General features: G+C 37.9%; 1 protein-coding gene across 1 annotated transcript in view; it reads right to left on the bottom strand.

Moving 5' to 3' along the window:
- The window catches only part of GABRA2 (gamma-aminobutyric acid type A receptor subunit alpha2), a 63956-nt gene extending 48868 nt beyond the window's left edge, over positions 1 to 15088 (bottom strand). Inside the window, 2 exon segments of the mRNA XM_037383932.1 lie at positions 12329 to 12444; positions 15000 to 15088. Of these exon segments, the coding sequence (XP_037239829.1) occupies positions 12329 to 12444; positions 15000 to 15070 (187 nt within the window). The 5' untranslated portion in view covers positions 15071 to 15088.
- Positions 15089 to 15658: the final 570 nt, after the last annotated feature.

Genomic DNA, 15658 nt, shown 5'->3' with positions numbered 1-15658 from the left:
TTATTATTATTATTATTATTATTATTATTATTTGGCTGGACAACTCAATGGATGGTCATGGATATTAAGCTTCTTGCTAAACAAGAGTCCTGACAAACAATGAGTTCATGGCTTGACCCAACAGGCAATTATTTACATTAATACTTAAATCAAACAAATAGCCCCCAAATGAGCAAAAAATTACAACATAGGCAGTGATGGGGCAATCTTTTTTAAAATCTTATTTTAACATGTTACAGAGTTGTCAGTTACTCTTGTTATCTAGTTAATAATAAAAAAAAGGTCTTAGACTAAGGTTGTGTAATGTGCCTACAAGAAGTGTACTGCAAGCACTCAAAAGTCCCACTGCTGAAGCATTTGGTTGTCACCAAACTGCTTTACAGATAGCAACGTTTCCCAGAATCTCCTCTAAAACATTCTCCCAGGATACTCCAAGAGCTTGGATTAAGCAGCCTCAAATTTGTCTTTTATGGTTGCCTGTGACAAGAGAATTCCCTTCTGGCTGTCCATGGGACTTTCAGAACCCATCAGGCTTCTATATGTGGAAAGGTTATATATTTGGGACAAGAATCTGCTTTTAACATTACATTAACAGGTGGTGGGATTTTTTTACCAGCAGAAAACACAAAATAGTAATTTTTTCTTTGAAATAATGCCTAATGTGAGTTTAATTATAATTCAGTTTCTTAAAGTGCATATGGCTTTGTGAAAATGCAGACAGCGTCTACCACAGAATACTATCTCAAAACGATTGGTTATTTTAAAAATAGCATATTATGCAGTAGCAAACAAGTTTATCTGTTCATTTTTTTATGGACAACTAAAGACAAAAAGCCCGGTAAAAAAACCCCAAATAATTCTCTGACAGCTATTAGCACCCAGCAGATGGAAAGGGATTATTAAGGATGTGACCATTCCCTTATCTCAAACAACAGGCATTTATATTTCTCCCTTCTCATCTTCATTTATTTAGTTATTTTTCCAGGAAGGAATGTCTTCTGTTCAGAGACTGCATGAGGCAATGCAGTAACCAAGCTCACATTTAAAGTTCTAGTAAAAAGAAGTTCACTATTTGGTACTCCATTAACACTACGGACACTGGTAAGGACAGTCCGTGAAATGCCATAGCATGCCCGCAGCGTGGCAGAGGGGGTTTGTCAACACAGCACTGAATCTAAGCTTCAGACTTCTGGTTTTCTCATTTATATACTCCACACTACAACAGCTCCTCAATCTCTTCTCATGCAGAGGGACTTCATTCCTCATTCAGTGAGCCTGTAAATTCTGAAAAACAGAAATTACTTCAAATAATGGGGGGGGGGGGGAAAGGCATCTACAGTAGCCTTTGGATTGTCAGTCAGAAGGAAATACCTATAACATAAGGCTGGTGTATTAAAGGCAGGAACTGTCCCTTCAACCCACCTCTACATTCTCAAAAGATAAACGCAGGCTCTCCTTTCCCCTCCATTCTCTTTCTGCTCTTCGGTGTGCTGAGAGGCTCAAACACTTGAGGGAATGGAAAAGGATGGCTCTAATACCTCCCAATCTCCTGGTATAAGTGGTCTGAAGAACCTATTATCTTAGGTCAACTGAGAATGGATACAAGAAAGGAAAAGCAAGGAATGTGTTGAAACACAATTACCTCTCTTGGATGAGAGAATCAGCACCAAGCAATAGAGACCAGAGAAGAGAACTCCTAACAACAGAGCAATCTTTCAGTCAGAAGACACATTGTTTTTCTGTTCAAGAAAAGCAAGAGGAAGCAAGAGGGTTCAAGAGAAGCAAGAGGGTTCAAGATGAAGCAAGTTTTTAAATTGAAACAGAAGAAGGCATTAAACACATATTGGTAAATCCAGAAAGCTACATTCACACAGAAGATCACATAGGCAAGCAGTCTATAAACATTTCAAGAAAAAAAAATAGGAGTTTCAGCTCATTTAGAAGTCATCTTTCCAGGTGGAATATAACTCCTCTATACACCTCTCCGCTCAGGTCAAATCTGTGTTAGAAATTATGTGACCTGTAAAACAGAGCACTGTACCGGGGCTTGGAGACATAGATCATACCTCCCAGTTACTTCATCCTCATGTACCTTTTGTATTTGCCCAGATATAACAGTCATCCCTTTTGCAAAAAAGTCTTGAGTTCTCTGATACATTTTCAGTGTCACTGCTGTGAGAAAAGCCATGATGTACATGTAACAGATGTGAAGTTCTACAGCGCACATCAGCGTTTAACTGATTCTTACTGAACTATGTGTCAGAACATAGTGAAGGTCAGTGGTCCATGGCACTGAACTTGGATTGCAATCAACTCTATTAGTCATAAAACTACAAGATTACAAGATACTTATCTTACATGTAAAAAATAGACTAAGAGATGGAACATGGGACAACCATGTTTTTCTCAAACAAACTGCAGATTAGGATGCATGATCTCTACTGGTTCAACAAAAAAAAAAATGCATGTGCAGGACCAAATATATATGGATGGACATAAAAAATAAATGTAATCTGGTCAGATTCCATTAAATCCAGTATCTGACTGCAGCTACACAACTTTACTAAAATGTTTCATATCCTCTGATGTGCACAATAATTCCAGGTAAGAGGAAAATTGATTTACGCTGCTTTCACAGAGTTAACTGCTCTAATTTTTAAATAGCCCTCAACATATGGCAAGGAATTACAGAATGTAAATCAAGAGCCACGTGCTACAAAGTAATCACACAAATGATTCCCAAACAGCAACACCACTTCCAGAAGGTTAGCAGAATCATACCTGATGTACAGACAATTTCAGAAAACTAGTACTAACATATTCTGCAGTATAAAGCAAACTATTATTAGGGTAACAGTGGTAAACAAAACTTCCTTTAGCTTGTGGTTAATTTAATTCAAGGATTAACCTGAAAAAACAGACATTAAAATGTGTTTAAAGATTAATCTTGGCATATTGAAGTGCTTCAGTTTTTATCATTAAAATTTATTAGACTTTTGACAGTATTAATTCAAAATCTTCTGCTGATGCTTTAGTTTAGCAGGTTGGTGAATTGTACAGCAACACAAAACATTCTCTGATATATCCTCTAAAGCTGCTTTTTGATACAGATGACTCATTGTTGAAAAACATTACTGTCAGAAATTCAAATATATGCATATACCATAATGAAAAAACTGCTTATGTTATTCTACTTTAAAGTTTCCAAAGGGTATTTAAAAAAAAAAAAAAAAAAAAACCAACACTATTATTCAGCTGTCTTAATTTGCCAGTTGTTTAAAAGTGGACAATGTTTAATATAACCATTTTACCTCCCTCCTTCACTCTCCATCTCTTTTGTCCTGCCCTCCTGCCCTTTCCCCCTTCCTTGCTCACAGTGTTTTTTCACCTTGGCTTGTATTACCTTAATACTAGGTTGTTGAAAAACAGTGTTATGTTCTACTTTGTATCTGCTTCTTGGAGTCCTTAAAAGCTACTGTTAGATACCAATAGTAGCAACTAATAAGAGCTACTAATACCACCAAGTAATACAGACCAAAAGACTGTAAAAAAACAAAGCAGGTGCAAATTTAATGTACAGGCAATTACAATGTCCTTCTGCATGATCCTTGTTGATGAAATACCTCTCTACACACTACTAGTTCTAAAAATTGGATGCGCTAGCTTGTGTATTGAAAAGGTTATTGTCAAAAATGGTCACAAAATGGTGGCACTGCAAGAAAACAGGAGCAGGAATATGCAGTCAGGAATACTGCTAGAAGCAACAGATCCATCTCAGACCACTCAACACCACCAACAAAATTGTACTGGCACAAAAGGAAGGTCATACAATCTATGGGTAGAGAAGGATCTTTGCTTTCTATGTACCCAGGACTCTGCCTCTGCATAATTTCAACCTCCCCATTCCAGCTGCTTAAAATACGAAATCTTTCAGGCAGCTGGATGTAAGCAACTGTACCTGGGAGGAGGGTAAGGCAAGTCTGGGTTTCATAGCACACAAAAAAAATCTGCAAAATTAGACAGCTGCACCTACATGGCATGTCTGTCTTGGATTTGGGGAAAGCTATATTTAGGAGTGAAATAAATTCATGGAATTTTGGTTAAAGAAGAGAGTTTGGCATTTTCTAGAAGAATGTACGAAATAGATAGGTATTTATAAAGAGAAAATCAACTCTGAAAAGAGAAGAAAAAGACAACCTCCATAAGGACACTCCAGAAGGGCAGGGTTTAGAGGTTCCTAGGCGCTTCCTGAGGAGGTGCTGAGCTCTAAAATACATAGCATTGTACAGCTTTTCAGTTCCCTGTATGCTGTCCATCTAATGATAACAAAGTAAACTGGAAAAGATTCAATGAAATACAATGCCTCTCCTTTAAAATACTGTCTTTTCCCATATTTAACCCTTCTCAGAATTTCAGGTTATGGTGACAGTGGCAGAAATGTGGCTAGAGTCACTATTAGTCAAGTACCAGCTTCTGCTGAATGTTAGAAAATGCAAGACAAAGACCATAGAAAAGGATCTGTCCTCTGCATTTTTCCAAACTTTGTCCACTTACCCCAAATCTTCCATTCATCAGTGGATTGTTTATGTATAATAAGCTCAAGAGTTGTACAACACTGAATTCTGCTGTCCATAGGTAGACTAAACTTTTCATCTACACAGGTATTTTTATTCAGCTGTATCTTCCAGAACTGACATTCTAAATATTTTTTTTTCCCAGTTGCCAATTAAGATGGAAAACTTCAGCCATTATTTCAAGATCTTGCTGGTTGTAAGTCACAGAATCTTAGAATAATTCATTTCAAAAAGCAGCTTTGGAAGGTCCAAAGCAGAGCCAGCTCTGAAGACAGATCAGGTTGCAGACATCATACTCTGTCTAATTTTGATTGTCCCCACAAATACGGAGACTCCACCACCTCTCTGAGCCACCGTTACCTCTGTGACTGTGCTGAAAACCACCAGCATTGGCATAGTAGTTATGAGCTTGCCTAATACAACTAAGGGGAGGGGGGAAGTAATATTTCTTCTTTTCTTTTTTCTTTTTGGGTTTTTTGTGGGGTTTTTTTTTGTAGTTTTAGATGATGTCTCACAAATATAGTATTGCTGCATTGTTTTCACCACAGCCTTGAATAGAGTGGAAGCCTGTTGGGCTGTGCAGAATATAAATACATAGTAAGAGGTGTGTCTCATGGCAGCTTTTATTTATGGGGTGCTAAAATACAGGAAACATTTAGATAAATATTTGCCATTAGAGGCTGCAAGAAGTAAGGTCAAAAGAACCTTTTCTACACAAAGAAGCAGGAGTTCTGCATGTTCATTTAATTCCAAGTTTTTAGCTCCGTTCAAAATAAAATCTCAAAACTTGCCAGTGAATTGTCTTGAAGGAAACTTACACATGACTATTTATACATGACTATATATAATTATTTTTTTTAATTGGTCACACAAGCATAAATCAACATCACTAAAACAGTGATGCCTACTCATATCACAGCATGATGCAACTACCATTTTTCCTTAAACCAAACATACTCCTAAGGTCCATTTTTCCAGCTGTGTGAAGAATAGTGTATTCCAAATATTGTCTGTCCTACATATCTAAAACCAAAAAATTCCAAGAGAATCAATGCTTTTATTAACTGCTGCTTTAATAGTTCTTCACCAGAACTTTCTTCATACTTGTAGGTAATTATACAATTGAGTAAGAGATCTCTATAGCTTCCTTGTTAATTTAGCTAGCACTCTTTTTTTGGTATACCTTACTAAAGAAAAGATTTGAAATATAACTTGTTGTGTGTCTCCTATACAAAGAATCTAGGAAACTGAGTACTCCATGGCTACATTGTAGCAGGAAACGTTAAAGGATTTCCCTGATACTGTACGCCTTTTAGTGTAATCCAGAATACTAGTAATTTTGTATTACAAAATGTATCTTTGTTGCTACAGAATGACTAAAATTTTTTTCATTGTAAGCAACATATACATTGATTTCTCTATTTTAAATTCACCTTTTGCTTAGTTAAAATCCGCTACTAAAAACCCCTGAAATCCACTTAAGATCCCCAAATATATCCTGGATGAATGTCTAATGCATTTAGATTTTTCTGAAAATGTTTCAGGGTTAGATTATTTACATAATAATTATATTTCCAATCCAGGTGGCATTACACAAATTATATCATATCACAAGGGTAATAAAAATTTTTGAACTATAATATTGCAGTCCTTTGGTACTTGGCTATTAGAACTAGTCAGCCTGAGTGAGAAGCAGCTCTATTTTTCAGATAGCAAATTCACTCACTGCAAGATTTATGTAACATGTTAAGAGGCCTTAGTGGGAAGCAGTCAACAGCAGAATATCTTGGATATCGGCAAGGCCACTGCTTTCCAACCACCTTCTAAATAATCAAGAATAAATGTACCACTGAAAAAAGGCAATGTTTGTCTTAGACCATCAAATCTGGCTGAAAAATTAAACTGTCCCATCAGTGTGATTTACAATGAGCTGCGACAAGCTCCCCAGAAATCTACAGTATCTGCTTTCATGTCTTCCTTGCAGCTGACATAAGCAAAGTAAGCAAAGCCTTAATTCAGCCTTGGTGTCATCAGCTGCATCTCTAGCATTAAAAGCAATGCTTTACTGGGGGGGGGGGGGGGGGGGGGGGGGGGGGAAGGGTAAAGAATAAAAATACTGAATAAACATGTTCAGTGAACTGAGAGATCCTCCCAGATAAGCTCCTTTATAGGCATATAAACTTTACTGTAAAGTACCTAGATTATTGGTAAGCGTTGTGAAGCGTAGCATTTTGCCACATCGCAGTGCAACATTTTCCCCAATTGCAATACTCTTCACAGTTGTAACATCAATTTTGATGTCTTCACTGTTGATTTACCCACAGACTTTCAATAAATAAATGAGCTTTATTTAGCTCCTCAGCCCCTACCCTATTCTACTTTTTTGCTGATTTGTTTTTCAGTGTCACAAAAGTTTCTGAGGGGTTTTTATCCTTCCGCTTTCCTAATGATTCATTCTCTAGAATGCTTATAGATACTGAGTTAGTTCTGTTCTTGGATTTTAGCACTATCTGCATGCCCTGAATAACTAATTAAATGATATTTTCATACCTTCCTTTCTATTGCTTTTCCATTTTTCACAAGGAATGCTTTTTGCCGATATATGTTATCCACAACTTTAACACAAATTAATCTGAGTTTCTCGCTGACTCCTCTGAAAACACTATTACAGCCAGATTCTATGTGACCCTTCCAGGAATGCCCAAGAAAAAAGCATACAGTAGTTTACACCTTTGTATCCCAGCATAACTACATAGATAGTGGGCTTTCAGAAAATGCAAGTGCTGCTCTGAATTGCTTCTGCACTAGCACTGGCAGAGAGACATTACAGTTTCCCGAAGATTAAACTGGAGCAAAGAAGAGCTAAAGAAGCAACCAGAACTGAGCAGGGGAACTGCACTTTTTCCTTTAAAAACAGCAGTGAAATCTTTCCTGTAGTGTTCTGCAGCAAAAAATAGTCGAAGTGCCTTCTTTTAGGATAATCTGAATGTGTATTAAGCACAATGAGGCTGACAAACACCACTAAATTTTGAATGCCCAGCTAGGGGACTGCTACAGCTACAAACTCTTCTAAAGCTGATTAAAAACTCTGAATCACAGCGATATATAAATATACTGCCCTAAGTTTAACATCCTCCAGATTACCAGCATATGATCATGGCCTTGTTTCCTGGCAACTGAAGACATACAACTGATAAACACACAGACACAAATATATATATAGCTCTTCTGATCTGGGGGAAGAAAAAGAAGTTTTCTGCGAAAAAATGTTTTTTCCCTTTTAGCTCATATTGATGAGCACATCACACAATTTTTAATTCACAGAGTCTAATACTCTCCACTACTACACTGATCCTATGCAACGATATATACACTGCTGCAAAGATGAATGATCATACCCACAAGTATTCATTGCTCACCATCTCTGATAGTAACAATCAGCCATAATCCTTCTCAGTTCTCTTCAGTTTTCCTGCTAAATTTATGTACAAAATGTTGGGGGAAAAAAAGGGTTTGGTACATCTGTAAGCAAAATGCAACGGGGATTCTTGTTTAAAGCAATATGAACATCTGAAAGTCACCTTGCAGCAGAGACAGATCCTTCAAAATGGAACCACAGCAGCACTTACTTTTCACCTACACGATGTCTGATTTACCTCGGTTTCTTTAATAACCAACATTCACCATTTTGGTTACAATGAGAATGCCCCTCCTGAAGCTGGTGAGACTGACCACAGTTTGTGGAAAGATCCTCAAATTGTGCAAATTTGCATAGCTCTTTTCAATGTCAATATGGCAGTTGAAAATCTGGCCTTCAGGCTATGAAGTCCACTCCTCTGTCCTTCAATTTCTCTTTGTTGTTTATATTTTATATAGCCTTGTACTCAATTATATTTTATAGATTTGCAGGAGAACAGATAGAAGTTCTATAGCTGCTGGAAATGACCAATTTCAAATATGAGAAAGCAGAGCAGGCTGAATAGCTTATGGAGACGGTAAGATAACTGAAGTATCCAACATGATATCAAAATCCTACCACCATCTCCATTCCTTCTCCCTTCCTTCCTCTTTTTCATCTTTAAAAAATGCTAGCATTTTAGCAAATATGTATGTTTTTACGGATACACCTAATCCACAAGAATATCAACATATTAAAAGAGGGGATTGCCTTAATCTTTGTCCCTTTTTCCTTTAACCATGTCTGTCCATGGGGCAGAGGAAAGCAGACAGAGCAGACAGATAATCACTTCCAGATTCGAATGCAGATGTATCTCTGCTTCAACCTTCTGTTGTCTCATTATTTCAAGATCTAAATTCTCTTTTGGTCCCTTGTTTAGTTTAATGTCCATTGTTTTGTGGATTTCTTTTTCTATGTGCTAATAAAAATCAAAGGATTTATGGAAAAGTGCTACCCTAAAGTATCTTGCAAACATTACAGCAAATAAATAGAAGAAAACACCTTTATGATTTTGAAGAAAATCATAAACAAATCAAACTCCTCATGACTTGCCATTTGCATGGCTGTATTTCATACAAATTAGTGCTAATGACATGCAGAATTTGTTTTGAAAGGGAACTTGTAACTTATTTTTGTGTCTAGACAGAAATGGCATGGAGTGTTTGGGTAAAATAGTTCATGTCAGAACTGAAAGTGCAGTCAAGAGTGTTCCAGCTGCAGTCTTGTGCTTAGCATAAAATGAGTACAGAGAAAAATTTCTCTCCCCTTGAATACCCTCATGCCTATCCATATCAACACGGTAGCTCTGGGTATTATCTAAGTCATATGAGATGTCTCTGGCTGCAGGGGACAGTGCAGTGTCTTCTTTTCCGTGCCCACACCCATTTTGCAGGCTATTTCATCACTATAGTGTTCATACATCATTCAAGGATCCCAGCTGCTAGGGCAGCCAATAGCCAACAGCCAAAACCTGTTTATACAACAGAGCTGCCTCACCAGTGATAGCTAAAGCTGCCTTAACAGTCTACAGAAAATAGTATTCGGTTTTGAAGTGTATAGATGTATCAGTGAAGGATCAAATTACATACTGTAAGTACTAACACCAAGCCTCTTAGCAAAATCAATTCTAAATATATCCCTAAATTCAAGAATTAATTCCCAAACAGCTAATTACTTAGTTGAATTTATTTACGGTCTTTGAAGAAGCCCATATCTTTCCATTTTGTTGGTCAATAACTAGCTAAAATGCCAGTGTTAAGCTACCACTTTTCATTATTACGAACATTTTTGAGATTAATAATTCTTTATAATGAGCTGAATTTTTGCTGCAAGACATCTCTGAAAAAGTCTTTCACAACAGGTGAAAGTGGGCTGGTGAACAACTCTTGCTTTCAGGAGACTTTAAAAGAATCCATCTCAAACCCTGGACTGTTTCTGCTGTAGCGCATTAGGCCAGACTGGGATCTCAGTCACAGTAGTGCAGCAGGATAACACAAGCTGCTATGCCAAAGTAAATGCTCTACTGCTTTCAACTGAATTATTTCAGATTCATATAAATGCAAGTGGAAGAGAACTAGTATATTAAATTAATGACATCTGGCACGGTTAAAATGCAGTAATCATGCAAAAACACTTTTAGAAACTATGAGGTCTCACTAGGTGCATAGTGTTTTTAAAAATATTAATTATTTCCACTTTTCATTTCAGAGTACAGGTTAAGAGAGAAACAGGAATAAAGTGCTACAAAATCCTGAAATATGAAACTCCATAATTACTAAACACTATGTACGAAAGCATTGTTCAGTGTATTTCATATCATGGATTATCACAACTGGCTTTTACAAATGTTCTTTTAAACTATAAGAATCGGTCCATCCACAACTAAAGTATTCTTGCAGATTAAGATTAAAGTATCATGAATCATCACGCTTTAATATGCATGACACAGTTTCATTTCACACACGTTCTGCATGGGTTGATTGCCATGTATGCCAATATCAAACAGATGTTAATCCTTTAATTTTTATGTTCCCAAAGTATATTTTAATTACCTAAGAGCATGGGGGGGGGGGGGGGGGGGGAAGGAGGTATTTTGAAGTATATTTATGGAAAATCTAAAATAAAAATCTGCTTGAAAAATAATTTTTAAAATTCATGTTTTTAACAATATCAATTTTAGCATTAAAAAAATGCATGATATGCAAAGGAACTGCAGACTGTTCTCATTAAATGACACATTCTTTTTTGTAAAAAATAAAAGATTTTTTTCATTATTTTTCTAATTAAAAAACATAATTTTAAAAGCCCTGCCAATTAAATATGAGCTTTGTGATATGAAATGTTTCTGCAAGTCACCTGTTAGGCATTACATGTTTATACTATGTCTAAGTTCTTACATTTGGGTATGTTGCAAAGAAATCAAATCTCCATGTAAAACATCACTATATGAATTCTTACATCAGCAGTGCTGTATGTCTCATTTTATGGATTATCTAAATTTAAAAGTCCTTAAATATAAAATATTTCACAAGTCTCCACAGTACAGAGGCCAGAAATGGAAACTAAAAGATATCCTATGTTAAGATTAATGCGTAACAAGAAAGCTGTTTCCAGCCAGTGCCAGCTCCCACTTTATGCTGTGTCAGATGCAAGCCAAGATTCTCCAGAACCAGAACAGCACCAGAGCCACAGGTCAGGGTGGAAAAGTGTTGGCTAAAACCTGTGAGCTTTAACTAATTCCTAATTTGATCAGAGCTGTTAGGTCCCATGGAAGTTAGAGCGGGTCTCTAGCTTTGAGCCTGACGTTACTGAAATCAACAGGAACAGGAATGGCTCCCAGGGATTTGGCAGTGGAATAGTTTCAGCAAGCTGCAAGAGTCTCCAGGTTGAAAATTACCACTACCAAAACTGTTATGAATAATAATAATAGTAACAGTTTTATATTAGGTAGATAAATATTTACATTAGGTAGTATAAATAGCAGATAAACAATAATAGTAAAGAAATATTATAAAAACCAGGATATTCTACCCCTCCCCATACCACAGAGATCTTTTTGCACAGTAATACTTCCAATACCAAACAAATTGTTTAAATTTCTTGCTTACATACTCACATGAGCTGGCATAGCTTTAAAATGAAAATGTGGACATGAAAATGTGAACTGACATTTTGAAAAATAACTGGCAGTCATGGCACAAGAGTGCAGTGACCCCTGTCCTCCAATATTCCTTTTATTCTTTTACTTTTTTTCAAATGCCCAAATACATGCAAGGTACCAGAAACGAAATGCTAATTACCAGTGAAACCCTAATTCCAAGGAAATAAAAAATAAAACATTTCTATTGAATTTACTGGGACAAGGAATGAATCTAATATGTGTACTTTACACACACCACACAAAACACTTGTGCAGATTTCTGAAAATATACATTCATCGCATTGCAGGGAATCAACTCTGCATTCCTTCTTCAACCAAAATTCCCTGACTGGAATAACAGCTTTAGATGTTATTTTTGTTCTCATTCTGGTTTACTATGTTAAATCACCAGATATTTTTTTCCTTTTACTTAAGATAAATGTGTGAAAGTGCCTCCTTTCCATTCATAGATGTTATCTTCCTCAAACTTCAAATGATTCAGCTGGGTGAATATAGAGTTATAAATAATTTATCAAGATACATACCAATAGCTGGGGGGGGGGGGGGGGGGGGAGAACCCTGAAGGAAGAATATCACTGCATAAAATCTGAACATTAAAACTGTTTTTAAAAATCAATCTTTAATAGGTTTTATTACCTCCTAATCCAGGTCTGAGACGATTATCATAACCATCCAGAAGTCTGTCTAGAATTCTTGTAAAGATGGTGATGTTATTCTTAGCTTCATCTTCCAGGGAGTCAGCCAGCACTGATCTAAATGGACATTTTACATTTTAGAAAGTGCTAGATGTGTTTTAATGTACACTCAGCATGCAGTTTTTGCAGGCTGGCCTCCAATATTTAACTTGCTGCCCTCTAACAGGAAGGGTGTAGTTAAGAGTATATGAATACACAATGTGTATGTATATATATATATATATATTAAACAAGTTCAGAAAAATAAGAGTTGACAACATACTATTTAAAATTTCCAGGAAGTCGTTTTCCATTAGCCTCTACTTCTAGTCAACATTGCATCACCGTGAATGCTACTTCAAGCTTCACTAACACATTTGGCTGTGCAGGTGCAAAAGCCTAAAAGACCTTCCCGAGCCTCGGTGGCATGTCACCCCGGACTGGTAACACCGGGGTTCCCCCACACAAACCTGCCTCCTTCCAGCTCTATCCTAGCTGTCCTCACCTAGAGTATACTCCACCTCTGGATAAATCCTGTGGATATGCTTCCACCCAATGGTCATGTAATGTACATGACCAGAAGAACTAACATGAGGGAAAACTCCAGCGATCATGCTCAGGGAGTCCTCTGATGTCAGTATTTTGTGGGTGGGAACAACGATGCTGACTAGCAAGCTGCAGGATAGCAGTAGATAGCCTTCATGGCTCTAAAATGCTATTTTTTTAACAAAACAACAACAAGAAAAAAATCATAAATGGAGCGTCAAGAAGAATGTATTGATCATCGATTGTTTCAAACTTCCCCAATGAAGAGAGAGATGTTACAGCCTTTGTGGGTCATATCTCTGTGGAAAACACCAGGGTCTGGAACATGAATCAGCTGTGGTGCTGAACAGCCCTCCCAGACCTGGACACGGAGCCCAAAGGTTTTGTGTACCAGGGGAACGCTCCCATGCAGCAAGCCTCACACATGCAGTTGTGACTGTGAAAAATGTTAAGCACCATGCGTGTAAAATGTATGAGCTCACCAGTCTTACCTACTTAACACTGGAATACTTGAGCATCGAGGAAGTAAAGCATCATATGCTGCACACATTATCTTTTATACCTTTTTCAGCCGTCTACATTTTTAACTTGAAATAAACATTTGAGTGTTTATCATCTCTAACGGAACTACTACTCAAGGCAATCTGAATACCAAAAAAACCCGAGCATATTTTCTCCAAACCAAATTTGTCTCCAAAAGTAGATTTGGGTGACATTTTCTCTAAAGCAAGCAATAAAATGATTAAAGACAGGGCTTATTCTTGGTTCCCCATTCAATATCATGGAGGAAGTATTTAAATGTAAATCATTGCAGTTGGTGCTTTCCATCACACAAACCATAGAATCGACCACAATCAGATAACTTCTAAAGAACATACCAAAATGTTATGCGTGATTTTACTGATGTGTGAGTTTTTTCTTAATTTTAATTACTGGATGTTTCATTTTTTATTTTTAAAAATGTATTTCTGTACTGTAAGTCTCTGCCATTTTTTGAGCTTCTTTTTGAGATACAACAGTTTTTTTTGAACTTAAGATATCACTAAAAAATTAGACCATGCAATTTTATCAAATTAGGGTCAAATCCTGAAAATTTTACTCAGGCAGAAACTCCTTAATTACACATGTAGTCTCTTTGACGTCAGTGAGATTACTTGCTTGAGTAGGGTTTGCAGGATCTGGCCCACTGTGACTCAACTAATACTGCACCATATTTAGCCATAAAGTGAAATAGGAAATGTAGTTTCAGGAAATATTTTGTTCATTAGGAAATAGACCAAAATAAATGCAGACTTTTTAAATCATAGGAAACTTGCATTATTTAGCTTACGACCCTTACCATTTTAGGATAAGACCTACTGCAGCCAGAGCCAAAGCAAGTAAACTGAAGTTACAAACTACAATTAGTTGCACATTTAGGGGCTGTGAGCAACACAAAACTATTTCGTGATTAAAATTACTTTCTTTTGAACCCTGACTTTAGAAATGGAGAACTTTAAACAACATAAGAAAAGTTGATTAATAAATTAGGCTATTGTTTTATTATATGTGATTGTGAAGTTGTATGCTATCTCCACCTAGAGGTTTAAAGCTTAAGTATCGTTTTGAATTCTGTTATGTTGATCAAAAAAAGACCCCCCCCAAAAAGAAAGAAAAAAAAAGGCATGCCCATATTAAAAAAAAACATGCGAGCATTATTTTAGAGACTGTGATTTGCTGTTTGACTTCACGATAATCTAATTCTCCATCTTAACTGTTCTGTATGTCACAGAATCATAGCGATACAGTAAGTCCAATGAATCTTTAAGATCCAGCAAGGCATTTAAGGGAATTATATTTTAATGGTGAAATAAAGCATCAATGCACAAACTGTTGAAGGACAAGAGATTAGGCTTATACGGCCCCTAGCCTTCCCTTGTACCGCATCTGCTCTGGAAACTATGTAATCCTGCACTCAAACAGCTGAGAAAGACTGGTTTTATGACATTACTACACGCTACACTTTTATAACCCCTCACACAGGCTCACCCTCAGCAGACCGCGACATCCACGTTTGCAGGGAACGACAAAACTAACCATCCCCTCACCTTGTTGGGAGCCACACCAATACAACGAGAAGGACCAACTGCATCTCGGAGAGCGCCAGCTTCCTCTTCATCGCCGCTCTTCGCAAGACCTAACCGCGCAAGAAAAACACAAGCCGCTCTCAGCCACGGCCGGTCTCCAGCGAGCAGTGCCTTCAACTTCACCCGAGGGGAAAGATGCCGCTCCGGTGGGGGAAGGAAACCGCCGGCTTCCCGCAGCACTTTTCGCTACTAGCAACTTATTGTATCTCCATCTTTCCCAACGATCCTGCTCTGTGCAAAGAGGCAACGTATGATCAAACGTGGCATGTGAGCAGACGCATCAGACGCTTCCCTTTTCCGTAAGCTGAAAGCCCCGAGACGAAAAGGAACAAAAAAAAGCCGTACGTGTAAAGAGGCCGGGGTTTAACCATCCCTCGCCTCGCTACGGCACGCCGCAGCCGGGGGGGCGGGCGGGAGTCATGCCATTCGCGGGGGCTCGGTGCGGGACCGCGGGCGAGCCGCCCCCCGCCGCCGCCGAGCGCCCGGCACGTTTGACAGCCGCTCGGCACAACACCGCCGGCGGCCGCCGCGGCAGGGGGTACGGGAGGGGGATGGGGGGGGGGGGGCGGGAACCCCCGCAGGGCGACAAGTTGCGGACCGCAGCAGCGCCCTGCCACGGG

This window comes from Falco rusticolus, chromosome 1 (assembly GCF_015220075.1).
Source record: "Falco rusticolus isolate bFalRus1 chromosome 1, bFalRus1.pri, whole genome shotgun sequence".
NCBI lineage: Eukaryota > Metazoa > Chordata > Aves > Falconiformes > Falconidae > Falco > Falco rusticolus.
Note: the sequence above shows the minus strand (reverse complement) of the source record. Positions and strands in the feature narration are given on the sequence as shown.